Consider the following 26,791-nt stretch of genomic DNA (forward strand, 5'->3'; position numbering starts at 1 on the left):
CAATATTTGCTTTTTCCAATACTTGTACTTTTTTATTGTTCGCATATCGCCTTTTGTTGGTGTTTAACTCTTAAGAAAATTGTGCATAAGCTGGCTAATTTCTAATAACATCCAACAAAGATATATTAGTATTAATTTTAGAGAGCATCTTAATATTTTTAAAAAAATTATTTGCTCTCTTTGAGTCGGTTGGGAAAAGGAATAGGTGGCCTATAAGGCTGAGCTACCTTATGGAATTCAGGTCCAGAAAATGCTTCATTTTCTTTCTTCTCAAGCCTAAGATTAGGCTCTAATTTCTATGTCTTTTGCATTATCTCTTTATTGAACTTTTACTTCCACTAATCCATCATCTTTAGGTATACCTGCATAAAATGAAGCTTTTTTAGTTTTCATATCAATCTTATTATCAACAACCTCACCTTTTCTAATAATGGTAATAAAATTAGCTTGGTCAGGTTGACTTTATAGTTTCTCTTTCTTGAGCTCTTGAACAACTTCAACAATTTATTCCATTTGAGCTTCTAAACGTTTCATTGAAGTCTCAATAAAATCTGTTTTTTTCTCATTTCTCTCCATTGATTCTATCATAAGAAGCCATCATAAATGATTGAAGTGTTTCTTCCAAACTTGATTTTCTTTGTTTATTAGATTAAAAATTTTGTCCTTGATCTTGAAAGGAAAGATTGAAATTCCTTTGAAATTGAGAATATTGGTCTTAGTAACGAGGTTGATTCGAGTTTCTCAATAATTATGATAGGTTCAACCTTAATTTTTTGGTCTTTTGATGTAAGTAAAATTTACTCATAAACTTTTGGTAAACTTCATCCAATGTTCTCAAAGTATTAGGAGGCAAGGTCATTAACCAAGCCTTTGCTTTTTTTTTTTTTCAATGCATAAGAAAAACACCTCATTCTTAATTGATCTTCATTAAGTCAAGATAATAGAAAAATATGAACTATGACATAAGATTCTCTAATAAATGTTAATAGATATACCATAAAATGAAGAAAGCTTATTAAAATGAATGTTTTTAAATTCATATATAATTTCTAGATGCATCACCTAGAACTATGCATGAAGTAGTGTTACCAATTATAGGCCGAGCATAATCCTTCATTGACATTTGCCTTTCAGCTGCTACTTGTCTTGGTGGGATTGCCATGATCTCAACTTCTTATTTTGATTTCTCTTCAATCTTTTTCTCAATGTCTTCTTCCTCTAGCTTTTATGGCACAAACTCATTCTTCATTTGTTGATCTTCTTCTATCTTTTTAACAGTTGATCTCAAGTTGTATGGATTTTTGGTTGATATATCACTGAGTTATTTTTTTTACTAGGCATATAAAATAAAAGAAAATTTTAGATCTAAAACTTAAAAATAAAATAAAAACACATAAATAACACAAAATAAAAATTTGACAATCAATCAATATAATAAAATTTGGACATAGTTCCCCGACAACGGCGCCAAAAACTTGATAGTCAAACTTAGTACTCGTAAGTACACGAACCATTCTTATAGTAAAGCGGTAAATTCACCTTGAGGTTGATCTCTCAAGGAACTATGTGGTCACTTATTATAAAGATTAATTATTAACACAAAACAATAAAAATAAATTTAAACACTCTAAACCAAGAGAGGACATGGTAATTAAATAGAAAGACATAAAAACAAAGCTAAAAGTAAAAACTCCCTTTAGATCCAGAATTTTTCAAGGTAGGAAGATGATTAATCCCCACTTTCTACTTCTTGAAAAGCTCCTTAGATCTTGAAAGAATAATAAAACTAAAACTAAAAATGTTTGAGAAGATGAAATGTAGAACGAATTACAAAGACAAGAATGGTGGACAGATGGAGGTGAAGGATGTAGGAAAGAGCAAATAGGAGAGACTTCTCCTCCTCTTTTTTAGAACTATATTGGTAGAGATATATTTAGAAAAGAGTCCTCCACCAAAATAAGTATTCCGAAAAATAAGTATGTTTAAGATAAGTCTATCTAGTAAATAACATTGTAGATATTATTATCTTCTACCAAATATTATCCCATAATAACTCTTAATGTAAATCCTAATAATAATACAAAATAACTAAATTGTCCCTTAAGTAAATAGTAGAATTGGGCTAGCAGAGCAAATAGTGGGTCTACGTATCTCAGTCTTGGGCATTGACACAAATATAGCAAATATAAGATTTTTTTTAGTATTTTTCTCCATTTTTCTTTTTTTTTTAGCTAATACCTTAAATTGGACAATTAAACTAAAGTGAGGTAAAAATACATATTTTCATCAATATTATATATAGATAATATGTAATTAAATCTCTAAAATATCCTACATAATTTTAAAGAACATGCATTAGTTGGTTGCTAATACCAAAACACCAGCTTGTTGGTGTTATTTTGATAATCTGACAATGAAAATGGAATCAGCAATGTCGAGAACCCTTACCATTGGTGTTTAAGCAACAAACAATGTTCGCCGATGCCGAGACTTTACTGTCACGATCCATCGTTCCAGCTACTTCAAATGACAAACCCACTTTTGTAGACGCCTAATGTCATGAGCTATTCACTGGTGAGCTTCAATCAAGTTTTCATCACTGTTGAATCTTTCTAGCCATAGGATTCTAGCGAACCCTAAACAATGATTTTAGCAGATTTTCTGAGATATTAAATCGAGCCTCCTCGCATAAGTCGCACTCCAATATTCTAGTTAGTTAAAGAATTATTAGCTGATTGTTAATATTTAGGAATTTGTATCTCTCCCACATTGCTAAGTTATTAATTTTGAGCACATTGCTAAGTTAACAATCTTGAGGTACCTTCCAAGCCTATATAATAGAGGCCTCACTTTGTTATTCATTCATTCCAAAAATAAGAGAAAAATATTAGAGAGTTAAGCAATTATTTTTCTCCTATTATAAACAGAGAATTTTAATATTTTCTCCTTTATAAATAAAGAGATTGTAACTCTTATTATTTTCTTATAGTGAAATTCTTCTATCCTTGCGTGGTTTTTACCCTAATTTGTTTAGGAGTTTTCCACGTAAATCTGTGTGTTCTATTGGTGTATTTTATTTTTCCTTTATCTTTATTTTCTCAAATTATTAGTTGTGATTTTGCTCTATCAGGTTCATATTTTTCTACAATTGGTATCAGAGCCTGGTTGGCAAGAAATTTCTTAAAATTCTGTGGTTGCAGCTCAATCTGATCTTTCATATCAGAAAAGGATTTTGAGGTTTCTTTTGTGCAAAAGAGCTTGTGTGGAGTAGTAAGAACACTTACAATTTAGGGAAGGTTCTGTCTAAGGAGATTGATATTTAAGGGATCCACTTGTGACCCTCCAGTCTTTCCTGGAAACTTACCTAGTGAGTTGTGTTCATTACTGCGGTTCATTTTACAAGCTAAAAAGCACCGTTTGTGATAGAAGCAATGGCAACAAAATTTGAGATTGAAAAGTTCAACGGGAGTAATTTCTCATTGTGGAAATTAAAGATAAAGGCTGTATTGAGAAAAGACAATTGTCTTGCGGCGATCAGTGAACGACCGACAACACTCACAAATGATAATAAGTAGAACGAGATGGATGGGAATGCTATTGCAAACCTTCATCTGACACTTGCAGATGGGATCTTGTCCAGTATAGAAGAAAAGAAAACGACAAAGGAGATTTGGGACCACCTCACTAGACTGTACGAAGCCAAGTCATTACACAACAAAATTTTCCTTAAGAGAAAACTTTACACATTAAGAATGTCAGAATCTACTTCAGTGACAGAGCACCTTAATGTCTTGAATACTCTATTTTCTCAACTCACATCTTTGGGCTATAAAATAGAGTCACAAGAACGTGCAGAACTTCTACTCCAAAGTCTACCTGATTCGTATGATCAACTCATCATCAGTTTGACAAATAATATTGTTACCGAAATTCTAGTCTTTGATGATATAACAGCCGCTATTCTTGAAGAAGAAAATCGGCGAAAGAACAAGGAAGATAAGCAGGCAGGTTCACAACAGGTGGAAGCCTTGATGGTGATGAGAGGGAGATCAACAGAACGTGGTCCAAATGGGAGTCACAATCATGGTAGATCAAAATCAAAAAGTAAGAAGAATTATAAATGCTACCATTGTGGTAAGAAAGGTCACCTGAAGAAGGATTGTTGGAATTTGAAGAATTCCAATCCTCAAGAGAATGTGGCATGCACTTCGGATGATGGAAACGTATTGTGCTGTGAAGCAGCAATATCAACTGAGAGCATGAAGAGATTTACTGATGTATGCCTTCTTGACTCAGGAGCAACTTATCACATGACCTCTCGAAGAGAATGGTTCCATCATTATGAACCTGTCTTAGGAGGATCTGTGTATAGTTGTAAAGATAAGGCCTTAAAGATCATAGGCATTGGAACCATCAGGTTGAAGATGCACGACGGTACAGTTCGCACTATTCAAGGAGTGTGACATGTGGAAAGTCTGAAGAAGAATTTGTTATCTATGGGGCAGCTGGATGATCTTAATTGCATCATCAAAGTTCAGAAAGAAATCGTGAAGATTAGCCGAGGAGCGCTTGTAATTATGGAGATGTGGACTGGGAAGACAGTTGATTATTCAAACCTCCACATATTTGGAAGTCCTATGTATGTGATGTATAATATCCAAGAAACTATAAAGCTGGATCCAAAATCCAGGAAGTGTTTGTTCTTGGGATATACTGATGGTGTGAAGGGGTATCGCCTGTGGGATCCCACTGCCCACAAGGTTATAATCAGCAGGGATGTAATCTTCTTAGAAGATAAATTGAAGGGAGAAGATGATAGCATTTCAAAAGAAAATTCAGAGACTATAACTATACAAGTAGAAAGAAAGTCTACAGAAAAAGATTCTTCTGAAGCAGCACTAGAGCACGAAGAGGAAGAACCAGTTGAGTTTGAAGAGCCAGCCGAGTCTGAAGAGTCAGAACTTGGAAAGGAAAAACGTATAAAATTTACACCAACTTGGCAGAAAGATTATGATATAGGCAGCAATGTCGCATACTGTCTTTTAACTGAGGAAGGGGAGCCATCAACTCTCCAAGAAGCAATGAACAGTTAAGATGCATCTCAGTGGATGGCAGCAATGCAAGAAGAGATGAAAGCTCTGCATAAGAACAAGACTTGGGAGCTTGTGCCACTACCACAAGGAAGAAAGGCCATTGGCAACAAATGGGTCTTTAAGATCAAAAGAAATAGTGATGATCAAGTGAAGCGGTTTCGTGCAAGAATGGTGCTGAAAGGATATGCTCAGAAGGAGGGGATTGACTTCAACGAAATATTTTCTCCTGTGGTTCGATTAACAACTGTTCGAGTAGTCTTGGCGATGTGTGCTACATTTGACTTACATCTAGAGCAGCTAGATGTGAAAACAACTTTTCTTCATAGAGATCTTGAGGAAGAAATTTATATGCTCCAGCCATAAGGTTTTGAAGAAAAAGGAAAGCGGAACTTGGTTTGTAGGTTGAATAAATCTCTATACGGTTTAAAGCAGGCGCCGAGGTGTTGGTATAAGAGATTTGATTCCTTCATCATGAGCCTTGGATATAACAAACTTAATGCAGACCCTTGTGCATATTTCAACTGGTTTGGTAAAAGTGATTTTATTATCTTACTGTTGTATGTAGATGAAATGTTGGTAGCAGGCCCCAACAAAGATCATATTGAAGAACTAAAGGCATAGTTGGCTAGGAAATTTGAAATGAAGAACTTGAGACCAGCAAATAAGATTCTAGGGATGCAAATTCACCGAGACAGAAACAATAGGAAGATTTGGCTTTCTCAGAAAAATTATTTGAAGAAGGTCTTGTGACGCTTCAATATATAAGATTGTAAGTCAATTTCTACCCCACTTCATGTTAGTTTCAAATTATCCTCCAGTATGAGTCCTAGCAGTGAAGAAGGAAGGATGAAAATATCTCGAGTACCGTATGCATCAGTAGTGGAAAGTTTAATGTTCGCGATGATTTGTACACGACCAGACATTGCACATGCAGTGGGAGTAGTAAGTCGGTACATGGCGAATCCTGGCAGAGAGCATTGGAATGCTGTAAAGAGGATCCTAAGATATGTTAAGGGAACCTCAGATGTTGCATTGTGTTATGGAGGATTAGACTTTATTATCAGAGGATATGTTGACTCAGATTATGCAGGTGATCTTGATAAAAGCAAATCTACTACAGGGTATGTGTTCACACTTACTGGCAGAGCTGTGAGCTGGGTATCAAAACTGTAATCAGTTGTGGCAATATCAACAACAGAAGTAGAATATGTAGCAGCTACACAAGCTAGTAAGGAAGCAGTATGGTTGAAAATGATGATGGAAGAACTCGGGTACGAACAAGAGCATATTCCTCTGTTCTATGACAGTTAGAGTGCCTTGCATCTCGCAAGGAATCTAGCTTTTCATTCAAAGTCAAAGCACATACGAGTCCAGTATCACTTCGTTCGTGAAAAAGTGGAAGAGGGCACTGTGGATATGCAGAAAATTCATACTAAAGACTACCTAGCAGATTTTTTGACAAAGGCAGTTAACACTGATAAATTTATTTGGTGTCAATCCTCTAGTGGCATGATAAAAGCATAAGCAGCATGGAAAGGGAAGGAAGAAAGAACAGTGTGAAGATCTGACTGATCCTCAATCAAATCTTTAAGTGGGAGATTGTTAATATTTAGGGATCTGTATCTCTCCCACATTGCTAAGTTATTAATTTTGAGGAGTATTTTTCCCACATTGCTAAGTTAACAATCTTGAGGTACCTTCTAAGCCTATATAATAGAGGCCTCACTTTGTTATTCATTCATTTCAAAAATAAGAGAAAAATATTAGAGAGTTAAGCAATTATTTTTCTCCTATTATAAAGAGAGAATTTTAATGTTTTCTCCTTTATAAATAGAGAAATTGTAACTCCTATTATTTTCTTACAGTAAAATTCTTCTATCCTTACCCGTGGTTTTTACCTTAATTTGTTTAGGGGTTTTCCACGTAAATCTGTGTGTTCTATTGGTGTATTTTATTTTTTCTTTATCTTTATTTTCTCAAATTATTAGTTGTGATTTTGCTCTATCAGGTTCATATTTTTCTACAACGATTTATGAATTTAATAAATATGTTTTACTATTAGTTTATTTGATTATTTTAAATAGTTAGTCAACCAATTATAATTGAGGTTAATTTGATTAATTAATTTGAAAGATTACTTTAATTAGTTGGTTAACTAATTTAAAGTAAATGTTTAATTGAACTAGTTAATTTTAATTAGACTTAATTGATTGACTAAGTTGATTAATTTAAAACAATTTATGAGATAAATTTAAAGCGAATTGGATAATGTAATTAAATCTTTAGTTTGTTGTTATGATGGCCAGTCGGATACTGTTTATCATAGAAATGTTCTAGCAGGGATTGAGCCTGTCTTCGGGGATATGTATAGATTATTTTATAAATTTTATATTAATTAAATTATTTCTTATTTAAATATCTTAGTACAATCAGTTTTGTGAGAGGTTCTTTTAGTAGTGCAATCGAAGGAATCATTTAATTTGTGAATTAAAATCATATAATTAAATAATATATCATTACATATGTCATGTATGTATTTTGTTTTAATTATTGTTACTACTATTATGATTATCATTATTGATATTATTATTACTGTTAGTATAATTATTACTATTGTTATTATTATTATTGTTAATATTATTAGTTGCATTACTATTATTATTATTAATATCATTATGACTAGTGATGTGATTATTGCTATTGTTATATGTGTAATGAATGTGAGTTGGATCAATTGTGAATGTTGGATGAATGCTCGGTTTAAGATAAGATGTATGAGATGCTCAAATCGAGCTTTGCTTTTTAGGCTTATGAAGATCAATGATTGTTGGATAGAAAATTTCTGGTTGAGTTAGTTTTCTGAGTGCCGGTCACAATAGATTAGGAGAGCCTATTGGTTATTAGAGTCGGAAACTATCCTGATTGATGATTGATTAAAACTCTTCTGATATGTGGCAATGACGTGTACATTGTTTGTATGTATGTGTATGCATATATAAATATTAGTATCTAAAGTTTGAATGATTGCTTGTCAGGATGTTATTGATTATATAATTTTAACTTCCTTGATGAGATATGACCTATCTCAATTATTTTTTGGGTTAAAATCAGAGATCCAGATAAGTCCCAGTTCTTTTATTCCACAAGGGTGAAATTGTAGATTATTTCTCTATTGAAGTCATTTATAGATTATACTTGATTATTCTGCTTGTGGATAACTATTAAAAATTATAGATTATGAAATATTAAGTATACTATTTAAGTTCAAGTTTAGGCTTGCAGGTGTCCGGTAGCCATATGCATCGCCGGTGTTTTAGCATCGATCTAACTCTAAGTTCAGGTTGTGACTTATAAATTGAGATATAAAATATTTTTGACATATGAGAATAACTCTTTCATATAGGTATGGTGATGATTTTAAATTTTTTTAATGCTTATTGTATAATTAATTTATTAAATAATAAATATTTTCTTATAAAGTATTATATTAATTCTAAAAATTGTATTTTACTTAAATTTTAAAATAAATTTTATATAATTATAATGAATATATTAAGTAGTAAATATTTTTAATACAATCTGTATATTTATTCTATTAATAAAAAATTTAAAATATTATAAATATAATTAATTTTTTATATTTATTATTTAAAATAATAACATATAATTAAAATAAAAATAATAATACATGTACCGACAAACTTAATTTGATGGTAAGTGTATATTTCAACTTGAAGGTGTAAAGTTTGAGTCCCTTTCTCTCATTTGTAACTTAAACAAGAAAAAAAATGCATGATATTCAGCTAAACAATAGAGTAACAATTAAGTTAAGAATTTTACAATTCATAAATTTAGCCAAAATTTATAAATTTTTTAAAAATTTTGTCGTTTGGATTGAACATACAAATAATAAATTTTCATATAAAGTTAAGGATAATTTAAAAAAATATAAATTTATTAGAAATAATATTAAAATAATATTTTTTAACAATTCATCATTCTTTTAAATGGTAAATTTTACAGGTTTCTAATTTCTATCTAGCAAATTAAAATGGTTAAAAATAAAAAAAATTAAAAATAGAGAATTCTTTAAAATATATAGATTAATTCGCTCTTTTTCTTCTCAAATAATAAATTTAAATTAAATTGATGAATATTTAAAATTTATAAATTTAAATGAGCCCAAACTAATTAGTAGTGTCGAACGTGAGTCTATACAACCACTGAAAGGTGACACCTTTTTATATATATTTATTTTTAACTGCTCCCCCTCAATTTTCTCAGACTCGAGTCAACAAAGATGGATCAATTTTGTCTACTTTGCCCATAAATCGTGCCAGTGGGTTATATAATATATTTCCAATACTATTAAAGTCACAATTCAAATCTGAAACCGACTCCATTTGTCTTTTCTTCTTCTTTCTGCACGCTCTTGTAATTTATTGCCGATTCGGTAACAACGACATTTTATTATACTAAAATAGAAAAGAGAGAAGCAACTAACCTGACCAAGAACCGGTTTGGACCATGAACCAAACCTAAATTGGACTGGTAAAATCTAAAACTAACTCTAATTTTCATACCATTCGAAACTATAAGGAAGAAGGACCGGATAAAGTTTAACTGTTTGTTGAACCTGAACCGTCTTGAATTTGAACCGGCAGTTTATATCGGTTTAACTTTTAAAAAATATTAATTTCAATAATTAAATTTTTGAACTGAATTTAAATGAATACATTAAATATAATCCCATTATAAAATATTAACTGAATTGGTTTAAATCCTAATTCTCATAAAAGTTAGATTTTAATTTTGATCTATGTAAAAAAGATAATTAAATCAAATTCTAATATGGATTTTCATGAAATATACAGTTGTTATAATAAATATTATGGAAAGCATATAACAAACAGATTAAAGAGTATGATAAATTTAAATATTTTTTAAAACTATAACTTTACATTTCTTTCAAATTTAAGATTTTTTAACTTTTTTATAATTTGAGCTGGACTTAAACTACATACAAAACCATAATAAACTGAAAATATAAATTAGTTCGGATTGGTTCACGATTTAACCTCTAAATTAATCGCAAACCAGCAGCTTCAAGGCTGGTTCAGGCCGATTTAGGCCCTTGGCCATGCATAGAAGCAACGATATTCCAGCCAAATGCCTTCTCATGCAGCACTAAGAATTAAGATGATAATCTTATAAAGTATGCACTCATCATTAAAATATTACCTTGCTTATAACTATAAATAGATATATTAATTTGGCTTAGGATTTCAAAAGGAATTAATGAGATCCATAGTTATGAGTCCAAAGAAGCTAGCAGCTCAACTATGTATGACTTCAATAGTTATTGTTTCATTTTGTCAAATTGGCGTTCATTCTCAGCTTCAAGTTGTGTTTTATGCAAACTCATGTAGTTTGGCTGAGTTTATTGTTAAAGATGCTGTTAGGAATGGTTTCAATAAGGACAGAGGAGTGGCTGCTGCTCTTGTAAGAATGCACTTTCATGATTGCTTTGTTAGGGTAAGTATTGATATTTCTTAGTTGACTGAATACATTGTTTCCTCTTCAATTTTACTAATCTAACTTATGATACTGTTGGTGTTTTCAATTGATAAAGAAAACTTATAACATTATTTAATTTTATTTAATTTCGGATATCTCTCAAATCTTTCGATTCTTAACTTTCGGCCTTTTATTCTTTTTACCCCAATAAATATTTTTTTTATTCTTAATTTAAATGAGTAAAATATAAGTATAGAGGTGAAGGAAAATAAAATAAAAATTGGAAAATGTCATAGATCATAAAAAAAAAAATTGTTCAGATGTGTTAAGTGTTAAATTAGTAAAATCTAGGAGTGAAACTATGCATTAGTTAATCCTTTCTTATTTCTAATTCACGTAGTTATTAATTAATATTAATTGGATATCTTATGCGCATGATACAATTAATTATCTAATTTATTGGATTAATTTGAAACTATTTCTCTCTTTTCTGAATTCTTTTTCTTTCCAATTCTTATATATAATTAAAGTTGTATTTCTTCTGATTCAATATACATTACATTTGTTATAGATAACCCATCGTTTATAATTTTTTACTTAAAAAGAACAATTACATGATGCAACTAAACTTTTCTTAGTATTAGAAGGCTTTTAATTTATTTTATTTTATTTTTTTCCTTTTAATCTTGTATTTTGTTTTTCTATATGAACTTGGGCATGCTTAACGTACGTAATGCATATAGGGATGTGATGGGTCCGTGCTTATCGATTCCACTCCCTCAAACACAGCAGAGAAAGACTCTCCAGCGAATAACCCTAGTCTGAGAGGCTTTGAAGTGATAGACAATGCAAAGTCTAGACTAGAGGCCCTTTGTAAAGGAATTGTTTCTTGTGCTGATATAGTTGCATTTGCAGCAAGAGACAGTGTTGAGATAGTAAGTAGATGTTTATATATGTACCACCTTCAACTAATTATTTGTTTTACACTTGTTGGAGCATGTAGTTATGGTACATTCAGAATATGAAGAAATATTAGTGAATATAACACATAACTGAAAACCCATTAATTTGACTTAATTAGATTCAAATTATTTTTAATTGTGCCTTAGAACTCATTTACTCTCATGCTATACTTGGTTGAAATCCATAAAAAAGATTCATTTTATTTAAGAAAAAAAGATGAGAAATAAAATAAAATTAAAATGATAAAGTTGAATGAAATATTTTGGTGTTATAGAATGTATTGACTTACTATATGAAATTCATTTAAAAATTATATCTATTTTGTTAGAATTTAGTTTAACTATAACCAATTCCATACAAATTTGATTATGCAGAATACTTAATTAGCTTTTTAAAACATATAATTTTAAATTCACAAATGAATTTCATAAACTTTATGGATTGTAACAAAAAATTATGTCAAGTTATACTAGAAAGAGGATCTTGGAGCATGCCTTGTCTCATATTAAGCATATAAAGAAATATAAAAAAAAAAATCATATAACGTAAAGTCATATTTTATAGTAAAGCCGTAATTACACTTAATTGTTACCCTATTCACACTCTTTTCTTACTTAACTCTAATTTTACTATATTCTAAATTACATTATACTTGAGGCCATTAGGTTATTTCATATCATTTTGTGTAGACTGGAGGGCTTGGCTATGATGTTCCGGCAGGAAGAAGAGATGGCAGAATTTCTTTATCCTCAGAGACATTCACAAACTTACCTCCTCCAACATTTAGTGTTAATCAGCTCACTCAGTTATTTGCAAACAAGGGTTTCTCGCAAGAAGAAATGGTTACATTGTCTGGTGAATACAATTAAATAAACTTTATTTTAACTGTTATAGAATCTTCTTTTTGTATTGTGAATACAAAACTATTGTCTTTGGTTTTATGTAAAAATACTTTGGTTACAAATGCAGGAGCACACACAATAGGTCGATCGCATTGCAGTTCTTTCAGTAATAGATTATACAACTGAAGAAATTGTGTTTATATTATGATCTTTGATGAATATTTACTCAAATCTGAATTCTAAAATTATTAAGTACAAGTATGTTCTGTTATATACAAGTATGTTTGCAACGGTCCTATTGCTCCTTGTTGTTGTTTGTTGCACTCCAATGTTTAAATCTAGCTTAGGGATAGATTGAAGCAGCCTTTTTTCCTTTAGGGGAGAGGTGTTGCTCCCTTTCCCTAATAGGCCTGTGAAGATCTAGAGTTCTAAGGCCATATCCAACAGTCAAAGACTGTTGGTCCTTACTGCCAGTCTTTGACTGTTGAACATTGTTGCTGCCTGGTTTTGGTGTTTCTTCAACAGATATTGAGGCTTCTTCAATACTCCCCCTCAAGGTGGGTTCGAATAAGTTGATAGAACCCATCTTGCTGAGAAGCCTTCGATGACTTGCTTTGTCTAGGGCTTTGGTGAAGATATCTGCCAGTTGTTCATGGCTTCGGATGAATGGAGTTGTGATTTCTCCTGATTGGACTTTCTCTCTTATGAAGTGACAATCAATTTCAATATGTTTAGTCCTTTCATGAAAGACTAGGTTCGATGCGATGTGTCTGGCTGCTTGGTTATCACAGTACATCTCCATCGGGCTTTATCCATATGAGTTCACTAGCCGTCGATGCCATGGCATGATACTCGGCTTCGGCACTGGACCTTGCGGTTACTGATTGTTTTTTGCTCTTCCATGTCACTAGGTTTCCTCCTACAAATGTGCAGAATCCTGAAGTCGATTTTCTGTCACAACTACCTGCCCAATCTGCATCAGAGAAGCCAGTAATAATGATAGCATTATTATTATTTCTCATCCAGATACCATGTCCTGGAGTACCTTTGAGGTATTTTAGGATCCTATCAACTGCATCTAAATGAGGAGTACGAGGAGCATGCATAAACTGGCTAATCATACTCACAGCATAACTAATGTCAGGTCTGGTGACGGTTAAGTAAATCAATTTCCCCACCAGGCGCTGGTAATGACCTATGTTATCTAGAGGGTCACCATCCTCTAAGTTAAGTCTAGTCTTGGTCTCCATAGGGGTATCTATAGGCTTAGCTCCTATTTTCCCTGTTTCCTTTAAGAGATCTAGAACATACTTTCTCTGAGACAGAAATAGACCTTTATGAGATTTTGCCATTTCTATTCCGAGAAAGTAGGTTAATTGACCAAGATCCTTAATGTCAAATTCCCTTTTTAATTTTTGCTTTACTTTCTCAATTTCCTCATTATTGTTCCCTGTTACAATAATGTCATCCACATAAATCAAGATAATGATCGTGTATGTGAGAGTGTGTTTAATGAACATGGATGAATCAGAGGTACATTTGCTGAAATCAATTTTTAATAGAAAATGACTTAGCTTGGCATACCATGCTCTAGGGGATTGCTTCAACCCGTAGATTGCCTTTTGTAACTTACATACTAGGGAGGAGTCAGAGGCAAAATTATGACCTGGAGGTAGAGACATGTACACCTCTTCTTCCAGGGATCCTTGCAGAAATGCGTTCTTAACGTCCATCTGAAATAATCCCCAACCTGAGTTAGTAGCAACAAATAGTAAAATACGAACAGTGCTCATTTTTGCTACCGGAGCAAAGGTTTCCTGGTAATCCACACCATAGGTCTGAGTGAAGCCTTTCGCTACTAGCCTAGCTTTATACCTCTCAATTGAACCATCATGCTTGTATTTGATTTTATACACCCATTCACAGCCCACCTGTTTTTTGTTTGGTGGTAGGGGGACAAGCTTCCAAGTTTCATTTTTCTCCAAGGCCTGGAGTTCTTCTTTCATGGCTTTACACCAATTAGGGTCGGTGTTAGCCTCATAGAAAGAACTTAGCTCAGTGTGAGAAGAAAGAGCGTTGAGATATGCCTTATAAGATTTCGAGACTGAATTATAATTAATAAAGCGATGGATAGGATACAATACCGAGTGGGACACATAGTCCCTTAGTTTAACAGGAGGTCTAGATGGTCGAGATGATCTCCGCAGGGCAATTGCTTCTTCTACTTGTGATTCATTTTCTCCCCCTGAAGCAGTTGGTGCGGGAACAGGACGCTCGTCCACATCGGCTGAGGGAGAGAGATCTGATATGTCAAATAAGAAAGAGTTATCGGGAAATAAGGGGGATGGGGGAGGCATAGTAGTGGAGAAGTAGGCTGTACTTTCATCGAAAGACACATCTCTAGAAATATAGGACTTGTGTGTGGAGGGGTCATAACACTTGTACCCCTTTTTTTCAGATGAGTACCCTAGGAAAATAGTTTTAACGGAACTTGGGTCAAGTTTATGGGATCGCCTAATATGAACAAAAGTAATGCAACCAAAAACTCGAAGGTGGCCCAAATCTATTTTTCGACCCTTAAGGATTTCCAAAGGACTGTAGTTTTTAAGAGTGGGAGTAGGTAATCTGTTAATAAGGTAGACAGCGGTGAGGAGGGCATCAGACCAAAAAATATGAGGAACATTGTGTTGAAAAAGAAGTGATCTAGTGACTTCAAGAAGATGGCGGTTTTTTCGTTCAGAAACGCCATTCTGTTCAGGAGTATAAATACAGGTGGTTTGGTGTAAAATGCCTTGTGCGGAGAAGAAGTCAGAAAAGTTTTTATTAATATATTCAGTGCCATTATCGGATCGAAAAATTTTAATTTTGGCATCATATTGAGTTTGAACGAAATGAAAGAAATTCTGAAAACAGGAAAAAACTTCATTTTTTCCTTTTAGTAAGTATACCCAAGTGAGACGGGAGAAATCATCAATAAAGGTGACAAAATAACAAAAATGGTTGTAAGAAGTACAGGGGGCAGGTCCCCAAACATCAAAATGAATTAAATCAAACATCTTTATGGAAGTAGTGGAGGACACAGGAAACGGTAACCTGGTATGTTTAGAAAATTTGCAAATATCACAACAAACAGAATTTAAATGACAAGAAAAAAGTTTGTTTAGGATGTGATCGGAGGGGTGCCCAAGTCGCCGATGCATCAACATCCCTTGATTGACCGGACTTGTTGACGCAAGACAACGGGTAGTGGAGTCTCTAAGGTAGTAAAGACCATTTTTAAAATATCCCTCACCAATCATCTTCCCGGTGATGCGATCCTGAAACAGTACTGAAGTTGGTGAGAAAATAGTATTACAATTTAAATGACTGGTAATTTTGCCAATAGATAATAAGTTTGATTGAAAATCAGGTAAAAATAATATATCATGAATATTTTGGCGAAAGATGGTGGAGGTGCCACAGCCAGAGATTTTGGCTTGGGCACCATTTGCGGTGGTCACATGTTGAGATTCAAGGGGAACAAAATTGTGTAGTTTGGTTGCGTCCCATGTCATATGGTCGGTAGCACCTGAATCAATAATCCAATCTTTAGAGTGAAACAAATTAGAATAATTTTGAGAGTTAGAAACTGAACCTGACCCATGAGACTGCTGCTGATTTACAAGAGATTGGAGCTGAGAAATGAGCTGGGAAAGATGCAAATTTTCTGCATGGGCGGGTCGGGTGGAGGCTGCAAACCGGGTTGGATCTGTGGTGGGCCGGACTGGGCTGGATTACTGGTTGGCCAGTTTCCTGGGCCTGGTCGGACAAGATTCTGGGCTCGGTGCAGGCCGGGCGGTGGGAGGAGTTACTGGGCTCGGGCCTGGGCCAACTGTTGGTGGGCTCGGATCGACTTGTCGGACCCGACCCGAAATAACCCGACCCGTTTAGGGGGCATATGTTGCCCATGTTGCCCACTTCTCCTTTAGGTTTTCTTTCTTCTTCTTCTTCCCAGCTCCTTATGCAGCTGCCTCCAAACCGCTCCTTCTCCCTTCTCCCTCCGCCGCCGCCCCTGTTGCGTGCGTCCCCCCTTCTCCCTTCACCCCGACCATGGAGAGGCTGCAGATGAGGGTGAAGGTGCCAGCATCTGTCATGGGTGTGCCCCTGCCTTCGGCAGTGGTCGCACCTGTCGACAGACGCAGGCGTCCCCTTCGCGCGCAACCCATCGTGGAGGTCGATATGGCGTGAGAAAAACGCCCGGTTTTCTGGGTTGGAGGGGCTGGAGGCGTTCATCGTGCTTCATCGAGTCTCTTCCTGCTGGAAGATGGCTTTGACAGCATCAATCTTTGGGAGGGAGTTGGACAACAAGATTTGCGAGCGCAGAGCTTCATAACTGGAGTCCAGGCCCCCCAGGTAGGTATAAACTAAATCTTGTTCGGCTTTCTTTCTGATCTCCTCTGGATCTGTGGTGGGTGGGAGGTAGTTTTGCAACTCCTCCAACCTGGTTAAGACTTCTGTAGCGTAGTTTGTGCTTGATTTTGTCCCCTGTTTGATTTGAGAGAGCTCCTGCTTCAAATTAAAAATATGAGCAAAATTTTGCTCGTGTCCGTATAAGCCTTTCATTTTCCTCCAAATTTCTTGTGAGGATTCGAGCAATATGCATAGTCGTGAGATCTGTGGTTCCATTGTATTTGTGAGGAGGGACATGACCATGTGGTCGGGTGTCTGCCATTCCTCAATCTCTTCTGTTTCTTCTTTAGTTGGTTGTGCTGGGTTGATAGGAGTTGGTCTCCTTTTGATTCCTGTGATGAATCCCAACTTTTTCCTGCCGCTCAAACTGATGTATACTGATCTAGACCACTCAAAGTAGTTCTGGTTGCCTTTGAGTACAATGTTGGTTAGCTTTGAAACATCATTGTGAGACATTTTGAGTTTCTGTGGTTGAGATAGATGATGAGAGGTTAAACCTGCTCTGATACCATGAAGAAATTGTGTTTATATTATGATCTTTGATGAATATTTACTCAAATCTGAATTCTAAAATTATTAAGTACAAGTATGTTCTGTTATATACAAGTATGTTTGCAACGGTCCTATTGCTCCTTGTTGTTGTTTGTTGCACTCCAACGTTTAAATCTAGCTTAGGGATAGGTTGAAGCAGCCTTTTTTCCTTTAGGGGAGAGGTGTTGCTCCCTTTCCCTAATAGGCCTGTGATGATCTAGAGTTCTGAGGCCATATCTAATACCAAAGACCGTTGGTCCTTCTTGCCGATCTTTGGTATTGAACATTATTCTGCTGGTTTTGGTGTTTCTTCAACAGATATTGAGGCTTCTTCAACAACAACTTCAGCGGAACAGGTAGTCAGGACCCAAGCTTAGATGCAACATATGTAGCCAGATTGAAGCAACAGTGCCCACAAGGTAGCACAAACCCTAATTAGTGGTTCCAATGAATCCTTCAAGTCCAACCACAACAGATGCAGGCTACTACATAGATGTCCAAGCAAACAGAGGCTTATTCACTTCAGACCAAACTCTCTTGACAAACCCAATAACAGTAAGCCAAGTTAATCAAAATGCAAGGAACCCCAATCTTTGGAAGACCAAATTTGCTGCAGCAATGGTGAAGATGGGTCAACTTGATGTTTTAACGGGTACTGCTGGAGAAATTCGAACAAATTGTAGAGTAATCAACAGCTAGAGTTGCGTAGTTATCCTCCTTATAAAACTCAAAGCAAATAATTAAAGGTGTGATATGAAAAGATATTCTGAACTCTTGAAGTATTTTCCATCACTAATTAAATATATATACATAACATATTTGTTTGCACAATATGTAGCCCTTTAAGTATGGTAGTATTTCGAGCATGAGAGAGGTGAATAACCTCAAAATTAATATATTTAATGAAAAATAAATTAATTATACCAGTCTAGCTTCTATCAGAACGATTGTATGAAAAGACTTAAGGGACCTAAGTTTTTATGGATTCTTAACTCGACTCCTAAAAACTTTATTAAATCTAAGTGAAATGACTGTTTTAAGATAAAGAACTGCAATTAAAAACTGAAAAAATATGACTAATAAAGTTGAAAGCTGAACAAATTGAACTGAGGAAATAGTGTTTATGAATATTTACAAACCTAAGCTAAGGGAATTAAGGTACTAAAAGTAATTGGAATAAGTAAAAAGCTACTGTACTGTAAAAAAATATTGTTAAGTATTGATGATTTGTTGATCTGATTTTTGTTGAAAGATTATTGGTTCTGATTCTGAAGTGAGCTTCTCAATTTGTAGATTTTCGCAACTTGGTGATCGCGTCTTTGATAACTGTTTCAATCCACATCCTTAATGAAGCAACTTGTTGAGGCAATTAAACACATGAAGCTATCTTTAGGGAACAAAACTCTCTCACTTTCTCAAAAGTTGAATGTGAAGTTGTTATCTAGAAGGTAGTGCAATGGAATTCTCCAACTCCCTGCTACATGACAATTCTTCCTTATACTTTCTCTTGAAACATCTCTCCACTACCTTCAGCTTTTCAAACTAATTGACCCTTTTTCATTCTCCGTATTTTGCACATGATGATTCAATAAAATCTCTGCATCAAAGTTCTCCATTGCGACGCTTTAGGTATTTGAAAAGATTACTGCATCGCCTCAAATATTTGAATCTGTGAAAATAATTATTATACTGCAGTGCCTTAAATAAATGAATCAGTAAAATAAATAATCCCTGCATAATGGTTGTTCACTGCACCAACTTGGATATTTGAGTCGGCAAAATAATTATTACACTGCCTCAAGTGTCTAAGTCAGTGAAATAATTACTAGACTGCACTACCTCAAATAATTGAGTTAGTGCAGTAAACAGTGTGGACTGAACAACATCCCTGCATAATGGCTCTTCACTGCACCACCTTGGATACTCGAGTCAGCAAAATAATTACCGCACCGCCTCAAGTGTCTAAGTCAGTGAAATAATTATTAGACTGCACCATTTCAAATAACTGAGTCAGTATAGTAATTGGACTTTGGTATTTGTAAACCTATTAAAACTATTGGGCTTGGGCCAAAAATATTTTAAGTGTAAGTAATTGCTCCTTGCAACGATTCGACTAAAAACCAAACTGTATGGGTAAAAGCACTTAGCACAATCCCAACCGTTTAGCTTCAAAAATTTCTAAAAAATGAGAAATTTTTTTCTAAGTCAGTGACCAGCAGGCCTACCTTCTTTATTTAATTTAAGTGGCTGACCAAGCCGACTCACAATTTAGTCATAAACATTTCTAGTCTCTAACTATGTTACAGACTTGTGGCTTCTTATTCATTCGTGTTGTCAGCCTCAATTTCTATACTATCTATGTTCCACTGATTCCCACAAAGTGGGAAAATAATTCTTCAAATACCACCTATTAATGTATCTATTATGAGGATCTCCCTAGAGATGGGACAACTAATAGGAATTACCTTTCAAGACTTTATAAATCTTAAAAGATCCTTGCCAGTTTGGGGACCACTTTCCACATTCTCCATCCTTAGCAGCAATAGGCAATGTTAATTTCCATAACAACTATCCTTCGTTGAAGCACTTTTTTAGACTTTCTTATTATAGGCTCTTGCGATACGTTTCTTTTGCATAATCATTTTGTTAAGTGCCTATATTCTTTCTTCATCCAGTTCCTCTAACTCCATCACTATGGCTTGGGAGTACTCCTCAAACTCTAGTCCATTTTGCTTTTCCATCCTCAGAGACGACACTACTACTTCCATAGGCAATACTACATCATGCCCAAACGTGAGTGTAAATGGACTCACACTTGTGGCATTTATTTTTGAAGTCCTATATGCCCATAAAGTTTTTGAGAGTAACCTATGCCAATCTCGAGGATTTTCTTCAATCATTTTCCCTAAGATGCTGACCAAAACCTTATTCGAAGCTTTTGCTTGCCTATTGGCATGAGCATAGTATGGTGTAGAGTTGATAAGCTTGATCCCATAGTCCTCGATATAATCCTTCATCTCCTCACCAATGAACATAGTTTCCTGGTATCTAGTGATTAATTGAGGAATTCTGAACTCGTGAATCAAATTCTCCTTTATAAACTGAATTACATCTTTTTGTTCCACTTTCTTTATTGGAATTGCTTCAACCCGTTTTATGAAGTAATCTGTGGCCACAATGACAAAACTATGGCCTTTGGATGAAGCAAGATATATCTTTCCAATCAAGACGATGGCCCATCCTTTGAATGACTATGGCTTGACTATAGAGTGTAAATCTAAAGTTGGAACTCTCTGCACATTATTATACTTTTGGAATTGTTGGCACCCTTTTAAATAGTTGATGCAATCTTTCAGGATTATTGGCCAGTAATAGCAATGCCTCATGATCAACCACCTCATTTGGATGCTTGATTGATGCGCACCACATATCCCTTCATGCAATTGTTTCATCACCTCTAAAGCATTAGGGAAACCCAAGCATCTCGGTAGTAGGCGATTAAAGTCTTTCCTATACAACTCCTTTTCTATAAGCATAAAATTTTGAGCTCGATCCTTTATCTGACATGATACTTTTTATGTTAGGGCAATCCAAATATTTCTTAAATGGCAACTCCAATCACCAGCCACATTCATATCCATGTTAAAAGAATCTATCATTATTCCTCTTTCTAGAATGGATGGATGAATTCTTTTATGCACCAAGACTCCTTTATATGTCAACTCCTCAAAAATCCTCAGGTCAAATGCAATTTGAGCTAGTTCGTCGGCCTTCTAGTTCGGATCCCTTAGTACGTACAAAAATTCTACTTCCTTGAAACCTTGGATTAACTAGATAGTTGTAGTAAACTATGGAGCTAGAGACAAAATACTATATTTATATTCCCTAAATAATTGTCTAAGAACTAATTGTGAATCACCCATAATAAGCACAACACCCAACTCCCTAAGGATTTTCAATCCAATAACAAGTGCTTCACATTCTGCTTGATTATTGGTGCATTCAAAATCCAAATTAAAAGATAATAATTTTTTACACCTAATGGGGAGGTAATCACGACTCTTGTACTAGTAGCCCTTTCAGTACTAGAACCATCAAATTTAAAAATCCATGGCGTTGCCTCAACTCCATAGACTTGGAAATTTGGCTATTCTTCCTTTGTTAACTCTAAACATGGATGATCTACTAGAAATCCACTAAAGCCGATTCTTTTACTGATTTTTAAGGAAAATAAACCAATGAAAATTATGTCAGTGCCAATGACCATTCCTCTATCTTGCTAGCAATAAGCTGCCTATTGAGCATATACTTCACCAAATCTATTTAAGGTACTTCATACACCCTTGACCGAATCAAGTATTGGTGTAACTTTGAGCAGGCAAAGTATAACGCCAAACACATTTTCTCAATGGATGAGTACCGTATCTCTATTGCAGTAAGCACCCTGCTCAAATAATAGATAGCCTGCTCATGCCCTAAGGAGTTATTTTAAGCTAGCAAACATCCTATGAATTCATGATCAACCGAAAAATACAATCTGAGCGTAAATCCTTCTCTAGGTGGCATCAACACTAGAGGCTTACTTAAATAACTCTTTATCTCTTCAAGAGCTCTCTAATGTTTATTCTTCCATATGAAATGTTCTTCTTGCTTCAACTTTAGAAGATCCGAGAACTCCTTTAGTTTACCGGCAAGATTGGCAATAAACCTTCTCAGATAATTGATTTGCCCTAGGAATCGTTGCAGCTCTCTTTTATTTCTGGGAGGTTATGCTTCTATAATGGCCTTGGCTTTATTCTTATCCAACTCTACACCTCTCTAATGAACCGAGAAGCCTAAAAACTTTCCAGCTCCGACACCAAAGGCACACTTAAGAGGATTAAGCTTTAGATCACGAGTCCTCATCCTTTGAAAGGCTTTTATGAGGTGCTCCATATGATCTTTCACCTGTTTGGACTTCACAACAACATTACAATATAAACTTCCATTGTCTTACCTCTCATGTCATGAAAGATGGTGTTCATTGCTCATTGATAGGTCATTCCAACATTTTTGAGTCCAAATGGCATCACCACCCATTAGAAACACCTTATTGACCAAAGCATTTGAATGTTGTCTGATGGATATCATCTTTGGTAATAAAAATCTAGTTATAACCAGAAAAACAATCCATAAAGGATAATAATTTATGGCATGCGACTGCATCAATAAGCACGTCAGCCATAGGTATGGTGTATATATCCTTTAGAGTGGCAGTATTGAGGTCCCTAAGATCCACATATATCCTCAATTTTCCATTCTTCTTGACTACAAGAACCACATTGGCCAGCCAACTCGCATACTTGGCAGGATGAATGAACCCCGCTTTCCTTAACTTCTCAATCCCTTCCTTAACCTTCAATTTGACCTCTTTAGATATATTTCTCAAAGGTTATCTATAGGGCTGGAACTCCTCTTTAATAAGCAAGTGATGTTCCACCAATCGTCTATCCAAACCTAGCATTTCCTCAAATCTCCAAGCGAAGCAGTCTTTAAATTATTGTAGAATATCAACTATCTCTTCTTTCACCTTAAGATCTAAAATACTGCTGACATAGGTGACTTGAGGTTCCTTTTTGGATCCTAAGTTCACTCCCTCCGATGGTTTTTATACTTCAGCTCTCCTATCATCTAATTTTGGTGGTGCAAAATTTAAATCCTCAACTTGGATTTCCTCACTATCATATTTATTTGGCTCTTCCTCACAGATTGCTTCTGCACCATTAATCTCTTGAACTTCGTTATCCACTTCCCAATCGTCAAACAATTGTTGCATCTTAGTCTTTAGAATAGCAGTTGCAACTGCCACAAATCGACCTTTGGAAATCTTAATAATTGATTTCCTCAATGATCAGTTCCGCCATTGGCCTTCTCATGTAAGGCACAATAGCAGTAGGTGTTACTAAAGTCTCTGACTTCTTCCATTATTCTTTTTGTGATGCAGTAAGGGACTTGGGTGCACCAAATTTATTTTTTCTAAAAAACTGAATAGGCCCTAAGTTGATATCATATATATGGCCTAAACTGAATCGGAAAATCCCTGAAATGGTTTACCATCTGCTCACACAACTTTTACTTCATTTCCCTTTCAAAATAATATGAACTGATACAAAGAAGATGGCACACACTAGTTTGCATGAATCCAGTCTCTTCCCAATAAAGCATGATAATTAGCAGTTGAGTTTACTACAAAGGAGGCTGCCAAAGAGGTTTTACTTCCAACTATGATCTTAATTGGCAAAACTCCTAAAATCTTAATAACCTATATGGTGAAAGCAAACACCAAAAATTCCATAGAAATCATATCCTTAATTGATTTCCTTAAGGTGTGCAACATCCTCAATGGCATAATATTCATCGTGGATCCATTATCCATTAATATTGTTGAAGTCGGCCTCCGATTAAGATGAGCCTTAATATACAAAGGCTGAACATGTTTGGTCATTGCCTTAGAAGGTTTTTCAAAAATTACCTTCGGGCACCCTTAATAGTTGGGTATTGAATTGTAACACAATTGTAATGATTCTTCGGTCCCTCATAATCAACTTCACATGCCCCCTGAGCTTGCTCGTCTATCCTTCATGACTTCTTTATTTCCCATTATTGAAAGGTGGATGGCAAAGTAACTAACACCGTCACACACTCAAAAGGAATAGAAACTTCTCTAAACATGAAGCTTCCCTAGATTAATTCCTCATTTTTACCAAAACTATCAATAGACTCATAGTCGCTCCATCCTGTTGCCTTAATAGATTCCAAAGGAATATACACATAAGCAGGTCTAAAATAAAACACTTTATAATCATACTTGCCTGAAAGTTAGCCGAGTAGGTCTTCGGTGAACTTCCTTTTGAATTTACTGCTCTCATACTCAGGTTTTTCCTTTGCATTAGAGACCCCTTTTGTGGCAGCTCTTTTGTCATTGCTATATCCTATTCTGAGTCCTTGTGAGAGGCTGAGGAAACTTTCTATGGCAAACAACATGCCATTGTAAACTAGGTTCCATATATGGTTGTACAACAATTGTTTTGCTTTCTTTGTGTATTCACTACTGCTTTTTTAGTAACAAGTTGTTTCCTTGCTGGATAACTCCTTGTTTTTTTTATTTTTCTTAAATCAAAAATTTTTTTAGAACCCATACCTCGGGATACACTTCTCCAGAATATATTCCTTTGGCTTTTGAATCCACTGCCCTCTTTTTATTTAAAAGAGTTCTCAAATCAAAAGAAGCAGTATTAATTGTAGCCACAGGAGGGAAAGGGTTCTCATCGATCAATATTTGTTTCTTGTTCTCTGGGTACTTTAAGATACCCTTATTGATTCGGTCTTGCACTGCATTATTAAAGCTCCAACAAGCATTGGTCGAATGGTTTAAGAGTTATGAAATTTGCACTACTCTTTGCCTTAATCTCCTCTTTAAAAGGAATTTTATGGTTTGCAGGGACAATGATGAACTTCTCTTTGAGGAGATAATAAAAAATTTCCTCCGTCTTTCCAATATCAAAAGTAAACTGGAGCTGAGCATTTGTGGCTTGTGTTTTCTTCCATAGATCCGATGTCTTTTTAATAAGTAGCAGAAAAACACAAGATCTAATGAATTGATGTTAGCTACTACCATGTCATGCGCGTTCATCTCTTGAAACTATGTCCATATAGCTGCTTTTCTTTTTTGATTCTCTTCTCTTAGAAGTTCCTCATACTTTGAAACTTTAACAGCTAATTCATAAAAATTCTTGAATTCCATGACTTGAAACTTTTTTCTTAACTATATGTCAAGACCCTTCTGCGCCACCTTGACGTACTCATTCTCAGGTAGGAATGTTCCGGATGGCCAACTTGACGCAGGCTAGGTCCATACAACTCCTAGACTACCTCCCTTACAGCATCTGCATCAATGTTGATATGTGGGTTCTGCACGTGAAGAATATTTCCTTGTTGAAATCCATTTCCAAGAACGGTTCCATGAGAGACTCCTTCATGAAACAACTCTACCTCATAGAGATAAGGCTGAGCAATAGAATTTATAGTTACATGGAACTGTTGAGGAAGCACAGGCTTGCCATTTTGGCGGCCATTGGGTTGTGGAACCCTAGTAGGTCCATGATTCTTTTCCCTCCTATAAGGAGGTTGGTATCTTTCTTCATTCTATAAACATGGCGGTGCATTAATTTCATGGGAATCCCTTAAGGATTGCCCCCTCGAGCTCCTCAACCACTTGACGAGCAAGCCTAGAAACGACATCCTCTTGATTTCGAATAGAAATCTCATGTATGCAATGCAATAAATTTTAAGTCAGAATAGTTATTTGACGATTACTCTCATAGTAAGACTTAAGGCCTTCCCATTGGGCATCAACCAGTACCTTGAGTTTCTCCTCAACTCTTCTACTAAACTCTTCCGACTGTCTTTCTCTCTCCTCATTTCTTCATTTTATAGTTTGCATAAATTTTTTCAGGTCATCAAAACTAGAAACATAAGATCTTAAGAGTTACTTGTTATCCGAACAACAAGATCTACTGAGACTTGTGGCACTACCTCATCTTGGGCGCGAGGCACTTGTTTATGCCAACAATAGTTGCAAATGGCATCCTGTATCGATTTACGAGATATGTGGTGTCAAAGCTCACCACATTATAAAACTCTTGAAAAGCAACCTCACAATGTGGATGAACCTAAAGCACATTCTTCAGTCTTCCTTCTTCATCTGTATCAATTAAATAGAAAGATCTCTGTCATTTTGTTGCATGGATAGGAACAATTTACGAATGGCCTCTACATCACTATCATCGAGTCTACTTTCAATGAAGTTCCTACAATGTTTAGGGAGGCAACCTAAATTTTCAAGGCCACCTTTTTGAACCTCAAGCAACCGAATACTCTTGTATGACCTTATTCCAACAATGTCGTTTGCTTCTAAAGACCTCTTCATTTTAATACTCAAATTCCTATTGTTGGGCATCAATCTCGACATGTCAGGATCAAGGTCGTGGTTCTGATCATATATTTGTTTAGAAACCACTCAAACACTACCTTTCATAATTGACTTATCCTTTTGGGATAGTTTATCCTCTTGGATAATTTCTCTGTGTATGCTTTCCTCCCTCTGACACAGCTAATTGTTTGATACATGTAATGCCACTTTTATCTTTACTAGTTAATTTCTTTGCTACGCTAAATCGTTTCAATGCACCATGAAGTCTATAAGTATGAAATAAGTTATTAATATTGGCAAACAACATTCATGGCTTAGAACCTTCTGCAAAGTTCAAATAATTATTGCCTTCGATTTCATTAACTACATCAACATCGTCATGGTTCATAGAGTCATTTGAATCTTCAGCGAAATTATTTTCTATT

At 35.0% G+C, this 26,791-nt stretch overlaps 1 protein-coding gene and 1 pseudogene across 1 annotated transcript; one reads left to right on the forward strand and one right to left on the reverse strand.

The window, feature by feature from the left end:
* The first annotated feature begins 10,267 nt into the window (after nucleotides 1-10,267).
* On the forward strand, nucleotides 10,268-18,157 carry LOC8283696 (annotated as a pseudogene).
* Nucleotides 18,158-20,049: 1,892 nt separating this feature from the next.
* LOC125369869 lies at nucleotides 20,050-23,210 on the reverse strand. The gene is made up of 2 exons (XM_048373141.1): nucleotides 23,049-23,210; nucleotides 20,050-20,646 (listed from the first exon to the last, which is right to left on the reverse strand). The coding sequence occupies exons 1-2, from the start codon at nucleotides 23,208-23,210 to the stop codon at nucleotides 20,050-20,052; spliced, it is 759 nt and encodes a 252-aa protein (XP_048229098.1).
* Nucleotides 23,211-26,791: the final 3,581 nt, after the last annotated feature.

This window comes from Ricinus communis, chromosome 1 (assembly GCF_019578655.1).
Source record: "Ricinus communis isolate WT05 ecotype wild-type chromosome 1, ASM1957865v1, whole genome shotgun sequence".
Taxonomy (NCBI): Eukaryota; Viridiplantae; Streptophyta; class Magnoliopsida; order Malpighiales; family Euphorbiaceae; genus Ricinus; species Ricinus communis.